This window comes from Miscanthus floridulus, chromosome 9, assembly GCF_019320115.1.
Source record: "Miscanthus floridulus cultivar M001 chromosome 9, ASM1932011v1, whole genome shotgun sequence".
In the NCBI taxonomy this organism is placed as follows: Eukaryota; Viridiplantae; Streptophyta; class Magnoliopsida; order Poales; family Poaceae; genus Miscanthus; species Miscanthus floridulus.
Window position 1 is genome coordinate 120,968,837 of NC_089588.1, and position 17,696 is coordinate 120,986,532.

Genomic DNA, 17,696 nt, shown 5'->3' on the forward strand with positions numbered 1-17,696 from the left:
TCCAATTATTGTCGCATCACACATCTATTGATCATACATAGACAAGACTACATTGTAGAACATCATGCCAACCTAAGAAGTCATCTATATCAACAAGATGATTCTAAAAGAAGTGGCACAACCTCTGACCAGGATGCAAACATAATCATGTACCACCTCCCTTTAAACAACGCAATAAATACATCAAATAATTTGAAAGATGTAATGGCGATATGTCAAGGAAGTCGGAGCATTGACTTAATTATGTCGATGAAGCCATTCACAGCAAAATTTCAGAAACCAACAAATGACAACCAAATATCTATGAAAGGACTTCCCCATTAACCTCAAAATTTCATCAGAAAAATCAAAGGAAAACAACAATTTATGAAAACAATTGAAGGTACGGATCTCAATATTCAAGACTCAATCATGTTATTAATTTTTATTTGCAGGTCCGCATATGAGCTAACATTTCAATATTGTTATCCACACAATTCAATTCCTAAAGAGGGGCATCCAACATGTCCATATACTGCACGGAGTTAGCCATACTGGGACACAAAACAAAGGAAAATAAAACACCAAGCATTGGAATCAAAGTAATGTTAGATCATTAGTTGTGCTACGACGATCCCTCTCAGACATGCCAATGCCAACTGATCTATACACATGTGTAACTCTGGAAGTCTAGATTCAAATAAAAGTTAGGTTATATGAAGAAATTTTTATTAGTTAATATATATTAAATAGGGTTTTCTATTGCTTATCTAAAGTTACCCCGTGCAGAAGCACCGAGTTGATGGACTAAAACATTATATCATATAAATATATAAATATTGGTAATTTAATTTTAAACACTCTATGATATATAAAATAATACTACACATATAATCATGTGATATAACAAATTCAACATGTCCAGTGCCGCGGTGCAAGTTGAGTTTCAACTTAACATGTGGAAAACAATACTACTTGGACCTAAACTCTCTTTAATAATAAAACAACTTTTAAATAAAAGATAAAAACAACTAGAGTTTTTACTTAACAACTGGACAAATTTGCAACAACTCCATTAAAAGTTGAAAGCCAAACTATAAATTCATGAAGTCACAAAAAGAGATGCAACAAGAGTTTATATATCTTAAGATTATGTTTCAACTAAATACATATGATTCAAGAAAAAGATAAATACTATAAATTCTATCTAGATGTCCCGAATGGAGCCTCCAAATTAATCCTGTCAACACTCAATAGAAAAACAATATATAGATCCTAAAAAATCTCACAAAACTCAGAAACATCTAACCATCAATTTAGTATAACCTAATCAACATTGATAATAATAGCTCTCGAAAATATTTTATTTTCTAAATAATTACCCTCCATTGCTATTGTGAAAAACAACATGATCTAAAGTAGACCTAAATTTACATCTAATTACATGTGTCCTTCTATTAGGATAGATATTTTACGTAACCTAATTTTCATCTTATTATTAGAAAAATTAAGTATCCCCTTGAATCTACATATAAATTGTCAAAATCTTCTACTAAAAATGTTTAACCACAGAGCATATATATGTTTCAATATTACCCACTTCTATCAATATTAAATATATTAATTTGATTAAAGTAAGCATACGTGTGTGTCACACAAGCATACGTGAGCAATATCTTATGTTTCATTATATAAAAAAATATTTCCTTAACAAGTCATATACTAATTATACTAAAAAATTGTTTAACCCTATTAGTAACTATGACATATAATTTATATAGGTTGTTACATTAGATATATTTATATATTTTAAATAAAATGTTTGACACATCTATATTGGTGATATAACTATAAGTTCACATGTAGTTCTTTGATAGTTAAATTCAATCATCTTAAGAAGTGTGGGAGACCAGTGGTCACTATATTTTTTGACCCTATCAGATTACTTTAGAGTAAAAAAACGATCATTATAAGTATTAAAATTCTATTGAGGCTAGCATTGTGACCAACATCTGAGATCTCGCTTCATGCTCCATCAATTATGTTAAGCGATATGACGCATGTTTCAAATTATTGGTTATGGTAATATTGTATTTATGAATGTACTCTATGACCTAAAATTCTTATTCTAAAAAGTGCTAAAAAGAGAGTTAATAAAAAAAATACAAGCACAATAGTTTTAACTTAACTTGACGATAAAAAGAATCTGTATAGTAATCAATAAGAATAAAATTTGATCAAAATTTAGATTCACGACTTTGCAAGATACATGATGCAACAATAACCACCATAGTTAATGGTAAGGTTTTCAAAGTACCATGTATTTAAAATATATAAAGGTACCATGTAAAGAAAAAATATGAATATGAATGAAAAAATTTAAAGATCGGCTCTTGCCTAAAAGTATTAATAAGTTAATGATAATTGGATATAAACTACGAGTATCTTTTATGTTAGAAAATAAACAAAGACAAAAACATAAATTTAATATAAGTAATTCTTTATTCATCATATGTATTAAACAATAACTAATAGTTATATCTCCTAAAATTCTAGCCCGTGCACACGGGTTGATGGACTAGTTCATATAATTATTAGGCAAATTTTGCTCACCTTCTCATGCGGTATTTCCTAATACAACCATACATGCCAGTAACTCTTAAATTTGTCCAGTACCACTACGAAATTTTATATATTTTCTCATACACATGCTTGGGTTGGAGCTTTGTTGTTGGCATGGAGACCCATGCATAGCCTAGAGGTGCCGCCGCGGGGCTTTGCTATCGAGCAAGGAAAAGGCCACCAGCACAGAGAGCAGAGGCGTGGCGACCCACACATGGTCTAGAGCTCAACAGTGAATAGGATGGAGGTGTCGTAGCGAACCCTAGGCCAGTAAGTGGGGTGGAGGATGCCGGCGGGTGGACAATAGACGTAGTAACCTGCACATAGGGTTGAGATCAACGACGAGTAGGGTGGAGCAGCAACAGGGGGGTGGACAGGTGAGTGGTGAGGAGGACGCTGGCACGCGGAGCATAAGCACAGTGACCCACGAATAAGAAAGAGCTCGAAGGCGAGCAGGGCAAAGCCGCGGCTGTGGGGGCTCGGTCAAAGCAAGGAGCAGAGCTCGCCAATGCGTGGCCAACAACGTGGGAGTTAGAAGTGCGGCACGCCGCTGCTAGCGCGAAGATGAGTAGCCACGACATCCGGCCACTAGCACTATGGGGAGAGGGCGCCATTAGGAGAAAAGGTAGATAAAGGAAGAAGATAGAATGGAGGGTGAAAGGGACATTTCATACCTCGCATCTCTCGTGATGGTAGATAAATGGCTATTTTAGTGGTTGAGGTGTCCACGAACATATATATATATGTTTTCATAATGGTACTGGACAAATTTAAAAGTTGGTGGTGTATACTATATAAGAAAGATGTCCTTAAGCAAAATTTGTGTTACAATTATTACAGCCTCTGCAATCATCAGTGTTTATGAGAAAGAGGTGATTTTGTCTTACCGAGGTTCCATAGGCAAGCTTCTCCTGGCCGCCATTAATTAAAATCAGCCCTGTTTTATTCATGCCTGGTCCTAACCTTCCTGCAGTGAAATGGTAATAACGACAAGGGTTACACAAAGTAACGAAAATCCAAGTGTCGAGTGGCTTCCATTTTTCATTCATCCGATATACTCTCATTAAAAATAATATTGGCATTGCACCATACTCCCATATTAATGAGGAAATACAATAAATAAATAATGAAAAGAGGGATAGAAAGCGGCATCCGTCTATTTTCCCAACACAAATACTCCCATATGCATGATTATAGGCCTTTTTGGATCCACAAACTAAACTTTCGCTGGCTAAATTTAGCTGTTATGGATCCAAACGGTCTAGCTAAAAGACTAGCTAAAGTTTAGCTGTCTCATCCCAGCTAAAACCAGCTAAAGTTGACCTGGGTCTATTAACTGGAGGATCTAAACACCTCAACTAAAAGTTTAGCAGATATAACTTTTAATTGGCTAAAGTTTAGCTATGAAATTTTAGGTAGCTAAGCTTTAGTTGGGTGGATCCAAAAAACAGGTCATTGGAAAGCCTATTCCAATCATCAATTAAAACTGTTTGGTGGAGAATCTAGACTGGATCCCCGGAACAGATGATGGTCTCTGCAAACTAATTAAAAGCACACCCTATTATGGACAGTTCATCAGGCCCCCGGATGAATGCAAAACGGCAGGCCAAAGGCTGATCAACCAGTAAGTATAAGCTTCCCGGAAGAATCAGGCCCACCGTCCATGTATACATGGACCTAATAGATAAGGCTAGTGCTCGACACTTCTATCTTACTTTTCCTGTAAGTTTACTTTTGCATTAGTAATATGATTAGCATTCACTTTAGTGGCTAGAATATGCTTGAGCAAGTAGAAAAGTAGAAAATGGTCTCTGCCCCTGGCCCATAAAAGCAGGGGCAGTGCCATTGTACAAACAAGCCATTTCATTTCCAATTCCAACAAGCTGCCAAGGCCAAGCTGCCCTCTGACTTTCCCAGATCCGATCTGAATCTGAGATCTATCTCGTGGTTCCAAGGGCCAATAACTGGTATCGGAGCTGGAGTTCTTGAGAGTCCGATGAGCAGCCATGTCCACCGCCGGCGAGATCGAGAGAGCGCGCGTCGCCACTGCCGCTGGCGGTGCAGCAGCTGCAGGAGCCGACGATCACGCGATGCGCCTTACTGCCACAAAGGCAGCAGCTGTGGTAGCGGTCGAGACGGCCAGGCAGGCGGCGGCTACGGCTCAAGCCGCGGCGGTAGTGCTGCGCGTCGAGATGGAGCGGGAGCCAGTCGGCGGGTCGCGAAGCCCAGCAGAGCGTCGTCTTCAGTTGCCGTCACCAGAGCGGCACCGTGGACACCACAGCCACTCGCCGGTGGCACAGCCGGTGGTGCAGACCATCTACCACGACTCTAGAATGGGGACGTCGTTGCCGATGTTCACGAGGACCAACTACCACGAGTGCAGCCTGTTCATGAAGGTCAAGATGCAGGCGCGGCAGATCTGAGACACGGTCGAGTTCAGGGATGTCGAGTTCCATGACGATTGGCGAGCACTGGAGGCGTTGTGCGCCACCATGTTGCTAGACATCGACACCTCCCACTCCAACAAGGCAACAGATCCATCGCCACTGCATGCCTCGGCGATCACCGGATCCGTCGAGCGACACTGCAGCGACTTTGACAGGAGTAGGAACGCCTAGCCTTTAACCCTAGTGATGAAGCCGATGACTTTGCCTTTCACCTTTCTACCCTGAAGGAGCAGATGGCGCGCAACGACGATCCTAACATCATCGATGCTCGTGCGGTGGAGAAGCTCCTACGTTGTATCCCCAAGAAGTACTCCTAGATCGTGCTGGCGATCGAGACACTTCTTGATTTCGAGGCGCTCTCCATCAAGGAGGTCACCGGGAGGATCAAGGTAATGTAAGATCGTGAGGAGGCGCCCCACACCGAGCCAAGTACCACTAGAGGCAAGTTGCTCTACACCGCCGAGTAGTGGTGGGCCTTCGAGAAGAAGAAGAAGGATGAGGCTTCTGGCTTTGGTCCGCCTAGGGAGCATCGTCGGCGACCATGTGGCGGCAAGAAGAAGAAGGACCCCGGGCGTAGGCTGGTGCTAATGGCAGCGCAGCTGCTGAGCTCAAGGCGACCCGAGATGATACCTACCTCTACTACAGCAGGACCAGCCATTGGGCCAAGGACTGCCACCTTCCTCCACGCCGTGGTGGGCAGGCTCACGTCGCGTAAGCAGAGGAGGGGGACCATGCCTTGTTCTTGGTGCATTGGTGCATTGAGCTGCGGCAAGAAATAGGGGAGGAGAAAGATTAAAGCTTTCCCCTTCCCTCATCGGTCGGCTCTGCCCTGCTCCACCTCGATGAACTGCGCGCCCACGCCTTCCTCGGTCCTAGTCCCGGCCCTAGTGATGACACGATCGATGGCTGGTACCTCGACACTGGCGCCACCCACCACATGACTGGTCGACGTGAGTTCATCTCCGACTGTGACTCTGGTATGAATGGCTCCGTCAAGTTCGGCGATGCCTCCACCATTGAGATCAAGGGTTTGGCTCGGTTGTCTTCACCACCAAGACTAGAGAGAACTAATTGCTCACCGGTGTCTACTACATTCCCACGCTGAGGAACTCCATCATTACCTTGGGACAGCTAGATGAGAATGGCTCGCGCCCAGAGATCGAGCATGGGATACTGCGCATCTGGGATCGCCATTGCTGACTTCTCACCAAGGTGAACAGAGGCACAAATCGCCTTTATGTTTTCCATGTGTAGGTGGCATAACCAGTGTGCCTTGCAGCCCACCGCAATGACGATGTTTGGCGGTGGCACGAGCGATTCGGGCACCTCAACTTTGAGGCCCTGAAGCTGCTCGGCAACAAGGAGATGGTGCAGGGCATGCCGCGCGTCGACCATGTGGAGCAATTTTGCGACACCTGCGTCCCCACTAAGCAGCGGCAGCTCCCCTTTCCCCACCAGGCAAGCTTCCACGCCAAGGAGAAGCTAGAGCTCATACACGGCGACCTCTATGGCCTTGTGACACTGGCTACACCTGGAGGATGGCGCTACTTCCTCCTCCTTGTCGACGACGGGTCCTGCTACATGTGGCTGGACCTGATCGACACCAAGGCAGTAGCAGCGGATGCCATCAAGCGCCACCAGGCAACTACCGAGAAGGAATGTGGCCGCAAGCTCTGGGTGCTACACATAGACAATGGTGGCGAGTTCATGGCACCAATGAGAGGATTCAGAGCCACTTCTCTGCCCCGTACACCCTATAGTAGAATGGCATCGTCGAGCGCCGCAACCAGACGGTGGTGGCTACCGCCGCGCCCTCCTCAAGCAGAGAGGGATGCCGATGATCTATTGGGGAGAGGCGGTGATGACTGTTGTGCATCTGCTCAACCGCTCGCCGACCCAGGCGCTCGACGGCAAGATGTTGTATGAGGCCTGGCACGGGCGCAAACTGGCGGTCGGCTACCTACGAGTGTTTGGCTGCCTGGCATTCATCAAGGAGCTCAACCATGATGGCAAGCTCGACGATCAGAGTTCACCAGCGGTCTTCATCGGTGACGCAGAGGGGGCTAAAGCTTACCACGTGTTCACCCCGGTGACATGGCGTGTTCGAGTGGCTCGCGACGTCATGTTCGACGAGGGCCACGGCTGGGTGTGGGACAAGATGGCTGATGATGGATCGGCGGTGGCTCTACGTGACTTCACCATCGAGTACACATAGGCTAGAGGAGCTAGGGGAGCGCAGAGTGCACCTCTCGGCATTTGTGACCACATCACCAGCGTCTCCAACCACATCAATAGATCCACCGCGCTTGCCATCACCAAATCTAGGGGAGCTCGGAAACGGGTCGACGGCGGTCGGAAGCTCGTCAGCAACCTAGTTGACCACTCTAGCACCATAGCGGACCACATCGGCACTGCAGCGGACCACACCAGCACCCACTCCGACCACCAAAAACTGGTCGGCGGCCTAGAAACTCCACCACTAGCCGATCTGACCACACCATCTTTGTGTCCGACTACGGCATCTCCTACCTCGCCTACTGGTCGGCAGTGTGAGATCGAGTTGGTGACTCCGCTAGAGGACGATGAAGACCACCTGGACGCCTACTACCACGATGAGCCTCTATGGTACCGCACGATGGTGAACATCCTCGGTGACTAGTCTATTTTAGAGTAGGCAGAGCAGCTCTTTGCCCGGCTTCATCTGACGCACGCCGGGAGCCGACCACTTATGCTGAGGCGTAGGGATTGACTACGATGACACCTTTGCCCCTATGGCATGCATGGAGTCGGTACGGGTCCTCCTCACGCTGGCGGATTAGGAGGGGTGGAAGGTCCACCACATGGACGTCAAGTCCGCCTTCCTCAACGGCGACCACAAGAAGGAGGTGTATGTGCGCCAGCCACCGGGCTTCGCCATCGCTGGAGAAGAAGGCAAGGTGTACCACTTGCGCAAGGCCCTCTACTGCCTGTGGGAGGCCCCGCGAGCCTGGAACGCGAAGCTCAATGCCACGCTCAAGAAGATGGGCTTCATGAGGCGGCAGTGTACCAGTGGGGCAGCGGGCGTTCTATCCTGCTCATTGGCGTCTACGTCGACGACCTCATCATCACTGGTGTTGAAGGAGACAGAGTGGAGGCATTCAAGGCACAGATGAAGGAGTTCAACATGAGCGACCTCGGCCTCCTCTGCTTCTACCTCAGCGTCGAAGTGCGCCAAGATGCCAGTGGCTTCGCCCTCCGCCAAACCCACTACGCCAAGCGCATCCTCGAGCTCGGCGGCATGATGGGCTGCAATCCAACCCATACCATGATGGAGGAGCGGCTCAAGCTCAGTCGGGACAACATGGCGGAGAAGGTCGACCCCACACACTATCGGCGGCTAATCGGGAGCTTGCGCTACCTGGTCCATACCCGGCCAGACCTCGCGTTCGCCGTCGGGTACGTCAGCCGGTTCATGGAGCGGGCCACGATGGAGCATCTCTAGGCCGTCAAGCGCATCCTTCGCTACATGGCGGGCACCCTCGACTACAGTCTTCACTATGGCAGGGCCCCCAACACAGCGCGCTTTGTCGGCTACTGCAACAGTGACCTCGCCGGTGACGTGGACACCAACAAGAGCACAACTGGGACCATGTTCTTCCTCGGTGGTGGCTTGGTTAGCTGGCAGTCCCTCAAGCAGAAGTTGGTGGCCCTCTCGAGCTGTGAAGCAGAGTACATCGCCACCACCACTTCAGCAACTCAGGCACTATGGCTGTCAAGGATGCTGGCAGAGCTCCTTTGTAGGAATATGGACATGGTTGAGCTCAAGGTGAATAGCAAGTTTGCTCTAGCTCTGGCCAAGAATCATGTCTTACATGAAAGAAGCAAGCACATTCGCATCAAGTACCACTTCATCAGGGATTGCTTGGACGATGGGAGCATCAAGGCCAGCCACATTGCCACCACTGATCAGCTCGCTGATATCCTCACCAAGTCGCTGGAAAAGTCAAAGTTCCAAGAGATGAGGGAGAGAATTGGGCTAGAGCAGATCACTTCCAGTAATCGGCACAAGGCTTAGGGGGAGAATGATAGATAAGCCTAGTGCTCGGCACTTGTATCTTATTTTTCTTGCAAGTTTACTTTTGCATTAGGAATATGCTTAGCATCCACTTTAGCGGCTAGGATATGCTTAAACAAGTAGAAAAGTAGAAGATGCTCTCTGCCCCTTGCCCATAAAAGCAGGGGCAGTGCTATTGTACAAACAAGCCATTGCATTTCCAATTTCAACAAGCGGCCAAGGCCAAGCTGCCGATCCGATCTGAATCTGAGATCCATCTCGTGGTTCCGAGGTCCAACAAGACCATCTTTCTTGAGGAAATAACTCATCTTGACATTAACATGAAAGCTATCTTGCCATGATTTTTCAGTTCTGTACTTGCATGATTGAGCAGTTTGTATCTGTATCAGTTTCAAGTACTGTTTTTACTAGGGATTATAATCCTTGTCATTCATTAGAGGCAGGACATGGAACTTCCAGATTATTTTCGCTAAAAAGCAGAAATCAAAATATCCCAAAGTTTTACTTTTTCAAAACAAAAGACGCCTTGTTCTTCACGAATGATTTTTTTTTCTCCATACTGCACTCGTACTAGCACTTGGAAGGAGGAGTATTTTGTGCTGATCCCATCATTTCAGTTACCGTTGACGACCCTCATTTGGTGCTTAGCGGATAATGTTATAATTTTTTTTTCTGCAGCTTTGACCGTTTGAGCACTTATACCCTTGCTTCCCTAATAAACCATGTTGAAAACATATTGGGGCGATAAGTGATATTGTTGGGTGCCAGCTAGCATGACACAGGAAGAAGGAAATTTGTGTAAATAATTGTACGTGCTGCTATCAAGTAGGAAACTATGATTTTCATATGCCACAAATTCAGATAAGGACTTTGCATAGCTAGCACAATAAACATGCACGTGGACTTTTATTATTAGACTCGCAAATCATACTCCTCATGACCGCAATCAGTAGGTACGATATTAGTTGTTAGTTGTTACCCTACAGTAGTGCTTATACATGTACATACGAGGTGTTTGGTTTAAGGAATAGCTAGCCTTTTAGAGAAGTGAAAACTTGGTTCCAGCCTCTATAGCTGCACACAACCATAAGACTACAATCACAAAGAAGAATGATCAAAATTTATTGGGTTCCAGCTAACATGACAGATAGATTTATTTATTTATTTGCCTCAAACGGCAGATAGAAAATTGTGCTGGTATCAAGTAGAAAACTGTGATTTTCTTATGCCTCACATCCAGATAACTACTTTGCATAACTGGCACAAGGATATGTGAACAACCACAAATAAACATGCACGTGGACTTTTATTAGACACAAATCAAATACTGCTCATGACCACAATCAGTAGGAGTACAAAGTTATTCAGCTAATTAATTACTTCCCTCGATCCCAAATTATCTACACATAGTGCATAAAAAAAGTACTATTCTCTCCATTCCAAATTATAAGTCATTCTAACTTTCTTGGAGAGTGAAAACATCTTAAGTTTGACCATAGTTATAGAGGGAACTATAAAGATTTTATAACATTAAATAGGTATGCATTAAAAAATATAATTAATGAAGAATCTAACTATGCTTATCTGGTGTCATAAAGGATCCAAATTAGAGAAGAATGATCAAAATTAAAGCAAGTCTTTTATCCTTTCTTTCAAAAAAGGACTAGGTAGGGTAGGGTGGTCCTTCACGTATGGTACTTGCGAGCAATGTTACTAATAATGTTTTGATTGGACTGAACTGAATGGACCGGCCGGCACGTACGTCCACAGAAGATTTCTGCTGAGCCTCACGTGCGTGCTCACTGAAACTGAATGAATGGTGTAGCATCCATGGGAAATTAATGCTGTCGATGCCAAGTTGTTGCGGAAGCGAAACCACCGCTGAGGCCTGGTTTAGTTTCTAAAAATTTTCACTCTAAATTATCGTATCGAATCTTGCGGCACATGCATAGAGTATTAAATATAGACGAAAAAAAATTAATTGTACAGTTTGGTTGAAAATCGCGAGACGAATGTTTTAAGACTAATTAGTCCATGATTAGCCATAAGTGCCACAGTAACTAACATACGCTAATGATGGATTAATTAGGCTTAATAAATTCGTCTCGTAGTTTCCAGGCGAGCTATGTAATTAGTTTTTTTATTAGTATTCGAAAACCCCTTCCGACATCCCAAAACATTCAATGTGACGTCCAAAAATTTTCATTTCACAAACTAAACGCAGCCTAATAATTCGGACGGCAGTTGACTTGAGAGAGGGAACATGTTGTTGCTTTTTTAGGAGGACTCGGTACGAGATGAGATGAGACGACAGATGACGAGGTGACGAAGGGACAGACACGCACCTGCGAGGGTGTCGAGCAGCGTGGTCTTGCCGCCGCCGGAGGGGCCCATGATGGCCAGCACCTCCCCGGGCCGCGCGTGCCCGCTGATCCCGTCCAGGATCCTCACGTCCGGCGCCCCGCGCCGGCCGCCGGCCACTGTCACGCGCACGTCCTCCCACGTCAGGAATGCCCTGGGGTCGCCGCCAGCGCCGGCCTCTGCCGCCGACGATGGCACCACCACCGCCTGCAGCTCGCACCCCGATCGTCCGGGGACGACGCCGCAGGCTCTGTCGTCGCTGGCCGTGCCTCGGTGACGCCCGCGGCCGCCCCATGCGAAGACGCCGCTCGCGAGCGACGACCACCAGCTGGTGCCCGTGCCGCCGCCCCAGCGCCATAGCGGCCGCCACGGGCTCGGCGTCGGCGTCGACCGCGGCAACGGCGACGGCGTGCCCGCCATGGCTACCGATCGAGCTGCAGGTCGCGTGTCCTTCCCACGCACGGCTCACCGCCCAGTCCACCAGAACACCACTGGAGGCCTTTGGCCTAGCGCGCTCCAATTTATAGGCAAGACGTACTGGTACTGGAGGAGGAGAAGACGAAGAGGCGACACGTAGCAGAGGAGCGAGATGTTGCTGTCCCGTGTTCCATTCTATTTGGCCGGGCGTGTATGGGAATGAAATGGAAAACGAGCAAGAAAGAAAAAACGACGGACAGACATAGGGTGATGGGAGTCAAGGGAGGTTGTTGTTAGCTACGGTCAGAGAGCAGTACATGCATTAAACCTGTCCGAGTGCTTCATTCATTCATTCTCGAGTCTTGACCATGCTTGCATTGCATCGACTTGCAAAGATGCACATGGTACAGGATGCATGCATGCATGGCAGCAGTCCTTGCTCTGCTGGCCACTCCGACAAGGCGGCCACTATACGTACTCTCCCAGGTCCACTGCAGAGAGCATCCGGCGGGTAGGTTGCATTTTCACCGTGCCGTGGATTATATGAGAAAACGACTGCGCTACAAATCGGTCAGAGAAGGCATTATATATTAGGTTTAGGTATAGATAATATATTCCGGGAACCTACAAATGGTTGTCAAATCGGTTGACGATGACAACTCGCTTTTGTTGTTTGCTAAATATCTGAAATGGTGTACCCGATCACAAAAAAATATTTGAAACGGTAGCGTAACACCAAAAGTGATCTAGATGGTTCACGAATTTCCCACGTATCTATGGCCTCGTTTGGCACGATTCCTTTTTATTTCTTCGTGAGCAGTTTTTTTAGTAAACCTAAAGTTATTTTAGAGACATGTTTGGCAAAACAGCTCTGCATACACATATCCTTAAAACATGTTCTCACATAATCTCATATAGGGTCCACAAGTATAAGGTGAAGCTACTAGTCAGAGATATGGACCCAGAGTAACTCACCGCCTATATATCAGCCTAATACAAACAAGATGGGTCGAATACGACAAAGATGAGGCCCACCAGAACCGGGGTATGTCGTTGGGCGTGTGGTGGACAAGAAACCTACGAGGAAGATTTGGATGCCAACTCCTACAGAGATACGATAGATTATTTGTTATACTTTTCATATAACCAACTAGGATCTTCTAACCCTATCCCCCCCCCCCCCCCGACTTTATAAGGCTAGGTAGGGACCCTAGATCGGTACGTCGCAAGCTACAATCAGCACCCCTATAAACTTGAGCATACGAGATAAGCGATCCTCCTCAAACTGAATGTAGGGTACAACGTACCTAAACCAGTATAAACCCTCGTGTCATCGTGTGCTACCCATCTGATTCCCTGTGTGTGATACGCTGATCCGTTTTGCCGGAGCTAATACATCTGATCTACTACAAAAAAAAAATTGGAGGCGGGCGAAATGGGTTAACCGAGATGGGCATCACAACCGCCTCAGTTAAAAGGTCTCGGTAAATCGATCTTTCCTGAGGTTGTTCAAATGCTCGCCTCGGTAAATCAAATAAAAGAACAAAAAATGAAAACCAATCCACGGGCCCATCGAGCCCATCCACGCACTCCGAGCCCGCTGCCACAGCGTCCGCACCCGCCGCCGGGAGAGGCCTCCCTGTGTGCGCTGCCGCTAGATCTGGCCGGCGTGTGCCGCCGCAGGGTGAGGCCATGCCACGCGTGCTGCCTCTGGATCATGTCCCCATGCATGTGCGGCCGCCGGCTAAGGCCTCCCTACGCGTAAGCCTGCCAGATCTAGCCTCCCTTGCGCCTCCTGGATCTCACGCCATGGCCACAGATGAGTGAGGCGATGGAGGCGGAAGAGAGATTGCTGTCCTAGATCTACCGCCGCCGCGGAGGAGCCTGAGGGGAGCCGAGGCTAGCACGGGGAATCGCCGGATGCCGCTGGGAGCGGATGGGAGAGAGGTTAGGTCGCCGCTGCCGGGATGCCTTCGCCCGTACGTGCGTGCAGCGCTAGTGGAGAGACCGACACTAGTGGAGAGAAAGAGTGAGAGTGAGGAATGAAACCTGAAACCCTAAGGACTGTATTTATATGTGAGATCAACAATTGGGCCTCTTGGGCCTTGGGCCTATTTTCACAGACAGGCCTCTTAGGAGGTCTGCCTGCGAAAATCGTCTCCATTTTCGAAGGCGGACATGTTCCGTAAATCAATTTTAGGAGGCGGTCAAAATCTAATTGTCTGCGTAAATAATATGTCCGCCTCCGTAAATTCATTTTGCGGAACGGGCAATTGTGATGACTTCTAAATAAAATGATCGCCTCCGAAATTCTCTGGTATTTTAGAAGACGGTTCCATTTTGTGACCGCCTACATTAATGTTTGGGCAGTGTCTCGTAAAACAATTTTTGTAGTAGCGTTAATTAGTTAATTATTGTACAACAATCTAGTTTTTTATTTGTGGGGGTACTGTTCTCCAATTGATGTCATTCTTTTATTAAGTTTGCAGATGTGCTGATGAGGATGGTTATAAGACCGAGCACTGAGTATATCAATAGCGTAAAATCTTTAGTTCAAGCCGCCAAGGCTGATGTGAAAGTTGGACCAGGAGCAGGTGTGTGTCATAAAAAGTGACCCTGACATCATGAAGAGGGTGAGCTCTGAAGAATACATCGACGTGGCATGACGAATGGCGAACTTAATTTAGAACTTTGTAGCGGTTTGGTCAAGTATCGAGCTATATCCATGAGCCATGACTGAACTTTGTAGCGCTGTGGTCAAGTACCGAGTTATTCATGAGTCAAAACTGAGCTTTCTAGTGGTGTTTTTTTTTGTCTGTTTCTTTCGGTTTTCAAACCTAGACGCGCCAGTTGTAGCGGATCCATAGGTTGGGGATGGAAATAATGACTTTTGCTCCAACGCCAAATCTGCGGTTTCCTTGTGCATAGGTGTTCCGATTCTCACATCAGGGCACAGCGTTAGAAACCATAGATAGTTTATATGTCCATTAATTTATATAGACATTCCACATAAAAACAATGTTCCCAATCGACAGTTTCTATAGAATAATAATCTTTTATCCAATCACATGTTTTTTCACTCTCATCTACCTATCATATCTTTTCATGTCTTGGTTTCCATGTAGACATGATTTTTATTAAGAAACCATTTCTTTCTCTCTTCTTTAATTGCAGCGCCACATCATCTTTTTGTTTAGATGACATCGTAATTAATGAACATAGAAATCATGTAGTTTCTTGGTTGAAAGTGCCTTGACAAACGATTTCTTTCTGTCTCCTCCTTAGGGCAGTCCCAATGATAAAAACTAGTAGTTTCTATAACATAGGATACCGTACCAAAAAAATAGTGCTTTCCAACCCATGGTTTCTATAACATCATTCATACAAAGAGTAAATTAAATGCAGCACCAAAAACAGATAGATCAATTGTGACAACTATTTTTACAGCCCACATGTGTTCCGTCGACAACACACAATGACAAAGAAACAAAATTGGTCGATAGCTGTCAGCAAAACAACACAGCCGGCAAACATAGATCATATTTCTGCATTCCATCACTTTCCAGAACCAAATATCACCATACAGCGACCCATAATTCAGTCTCGAAAACCATACATTAATTAATTATAGCAATCCGGAGATAAAGATAACATGTAACATACATAGTTCGTACGGAAGTACTGAAGTTCATCATATGCAAAATAAAATAATAAGGTGCCACGTCCATGTCAGGTAGGTTGCACATGCACTCAAAAATCCATCAGGTCGCAATGGACTCCAAATCTTCAGAAACCATCATCTACAAGGAAAGAAATAGTGATTAGATGAAAAACATTACTTAGTGCAATTGGAAAGGTTGAACTGGCACATGTGTTTTTCAAAAAACTAATCTGTTCTTTGTAAACAAACATACTAGGATGACTTAGCTATATTTGCACACTAAACCAGATCGGATTGAAGATATGTACCTAATTATTTTGCCTATATGTATTCCCAAACTTTTGCCAAATATGATCAATCAAATCAGATTGAAGTTGTCTATACGCTTGGCGATCATGTAAGGTAGTATTTATGTTAAGTACATCTTCCATCTCAGGGTTTTCTCCATGAGAGATTGTAGCTTCTTGAACAGTATATGTGCTGGCTTCCTCATTCAAATCAATTGGAACCGGCTCTATATCCTTCTCATCTTCAATTATCATGTTGTGGAGAATTATACAAGCAAGCATGATATTCTCCAGATCTCCTTGGTCATATAGAAGGGCTGGTCGACGCAAAATACAAAAGCGAGACTGCAAAATGTCAATGGCACATTCAACATCCTTCCTTGCCCCTTCTTGCTTCTCAGCAAAAAGTTTATGTTTATCAGATTGTGGTTTACGTATAGACTTCACGAAAACAGGCCACTCTGGATATATGTCGTCTGCTAAGTAATAACCAATATTATGTTGTCTACCATTGATAGTCTACCATTGATAGAGTACTGCACCTGAGGAGCTTCTCCTCTCTGCTGCTCGACAAACAAATGTGATTGGTTAAGCACGTTGATATCGTTGTTCGATCCGGCAACACCAAAGAAGGCGTGCCATATCCAACGATCGTGCGAAGCAACTGCCTCTAGAATGATCGTAGGAACACCGTGATCACCGCGGGTATACATACCCTTCCATGCATAAGGACATTTTTCCCAGTGCCAATGCATACAATCAACACTCCCTAGCATGCTAGGGAACCCACGACGCTCACCAATCTCCATTAAGCGCTCAACATCTTGTACTGTTGGTCGCCTCAAATACTCTGCCCCAAATTTTGCAATCACTCCCTCCACAAATAACTTCAAACACTCTACTACAGTACTTTCACCAATCTTAATATACTCATCAAGCTGATCTGCTGGGCTTCCATTTGCTAACTGCCTTATTGCAGCAGTGCACTTTTGAATTGGAGATAGCCCAGGGCAATTAGCAGCATCCACTCTTAAGGTGAAAAAGGGGGACCACTCACCTAGGGCATGGACAATGCGCAGGAACAAGAGCCTTCTCATCCTAAACCTTCTACGAAAGATAGTAGAATTATAGATAGGATTCTCCGTGAAATAGTCATCCATAAGCCGCTGATTGGCTTCTTCTCGAGGCCTTGCCACATACCTCCTTGGACCACTACTGCATCTCCTCCCTTCTTCTAGTGCTTCAATATCATTCTTCAATTATGCAACCATCTCATCTTGCAGGTCTTCTAATACTTCTTGCTCGGCTTCAAATTCTTCAAATGTGTACAACTCTTCTGGATATATGCTGCCATCCTCGTCTTCAGGTTCAGCATCACTCAGTGGTTGGTTAGACATTAGGAGAATGAAGAGAGAAGAACTATAGAAAGAGGAGTATGTATACCCGCTAGATGCACATATATATGTAGGGAAGCAGGCAGTGTTCACACCAAGGGGCAGTGGGCAGTGTTCACACTAGTAATTTTTAGTTTTCACACCATGATGGGTTTCAGTTTCACACAAATAATGGTTAGTTTTCACACTAGAGTCAGTTTTCACACTAGAAGCAGTTTTGACACTAATTGATAATTGCAAAGTTTATATACACACACCATCATGCTTGGTATGTTGTTATTTTCTTTCTACTAGATGCAAGTTGTAACAAAAGGTTCTCTCCCTGTATTGCTTCACTAATTAGGTATGGACTGTTGCATCTGTGGCTTCATTTCATATATAGAAGAGGAGTCATGTGGCATTCACAAATGGGAACTCAGAATATTTGAGACATTTGATGAGATATCCTCAAGTTTATATCAAACAATCAACAAA

The 17,696-nt window shown here is 45.4% G+C and overlaps 1 protein-coding gene and 1 pseudogene across 1 annotated transcript; both read right to left on the reverse strand.

The window, feature by feature from the left end:
- Window positions 1–1,769: 1,769 nt before the first annotated feature.
- On the reverse strand, window positions 1,770–11,964 carry LOC136482803 (uncharacterized). The gene is made up of 3 exons (XM_066479997.1): window positions 11,448–11,964; window positions 3,489–3,568; window positions 1,770–2,918 (listed from the first exon to the last, which is right to left on the reverse strand). The coding sequence occupies exons 1-3, from the start codon at window positions 11,881–11,883 to the stop codon at window positions 2,760–2,762; spliced, it is 675 nt and encodes a 224-aa protein (XP_066336094.1). The 5' UTR covers window positions 11,884–11,964; the 3' UTR covers window positions 1,770–2,759.
- Window positions 11,965–15,849: 3,885 nt separating this feature from the next.
- On the reverse strand, window positions 15,850–17,006 carry LOC136480761 (uncharacterized; annotated as a pseudogene).
- Window positions 17,007–17,696: the final 690 nt, after the last annotated feature.

Coding starts and splice junctions, on each gene's coding strand:
- LOC136482803 (XM_066479997.1), bottom strand. CDS start 11,883: ATGGCGGGCACGCCGTCGCCGTTGCCGCGGTCGACGCCGACGCCGAGC. Junction 3,569..11,447: donor GCTGCTCGACACCCTCGCAG/GTGCGTGTCTGT, acceptor ATTTCACTGCAG/GAAGGTTAGGACCAGGCATG. Junction 2,919..3,488: donor AGCTTGCCTATGGAACCTCG/GTAAGACAAAAT, acceptor CCCTATGTGCAG/GTTACTACGTCTATTGTCCA.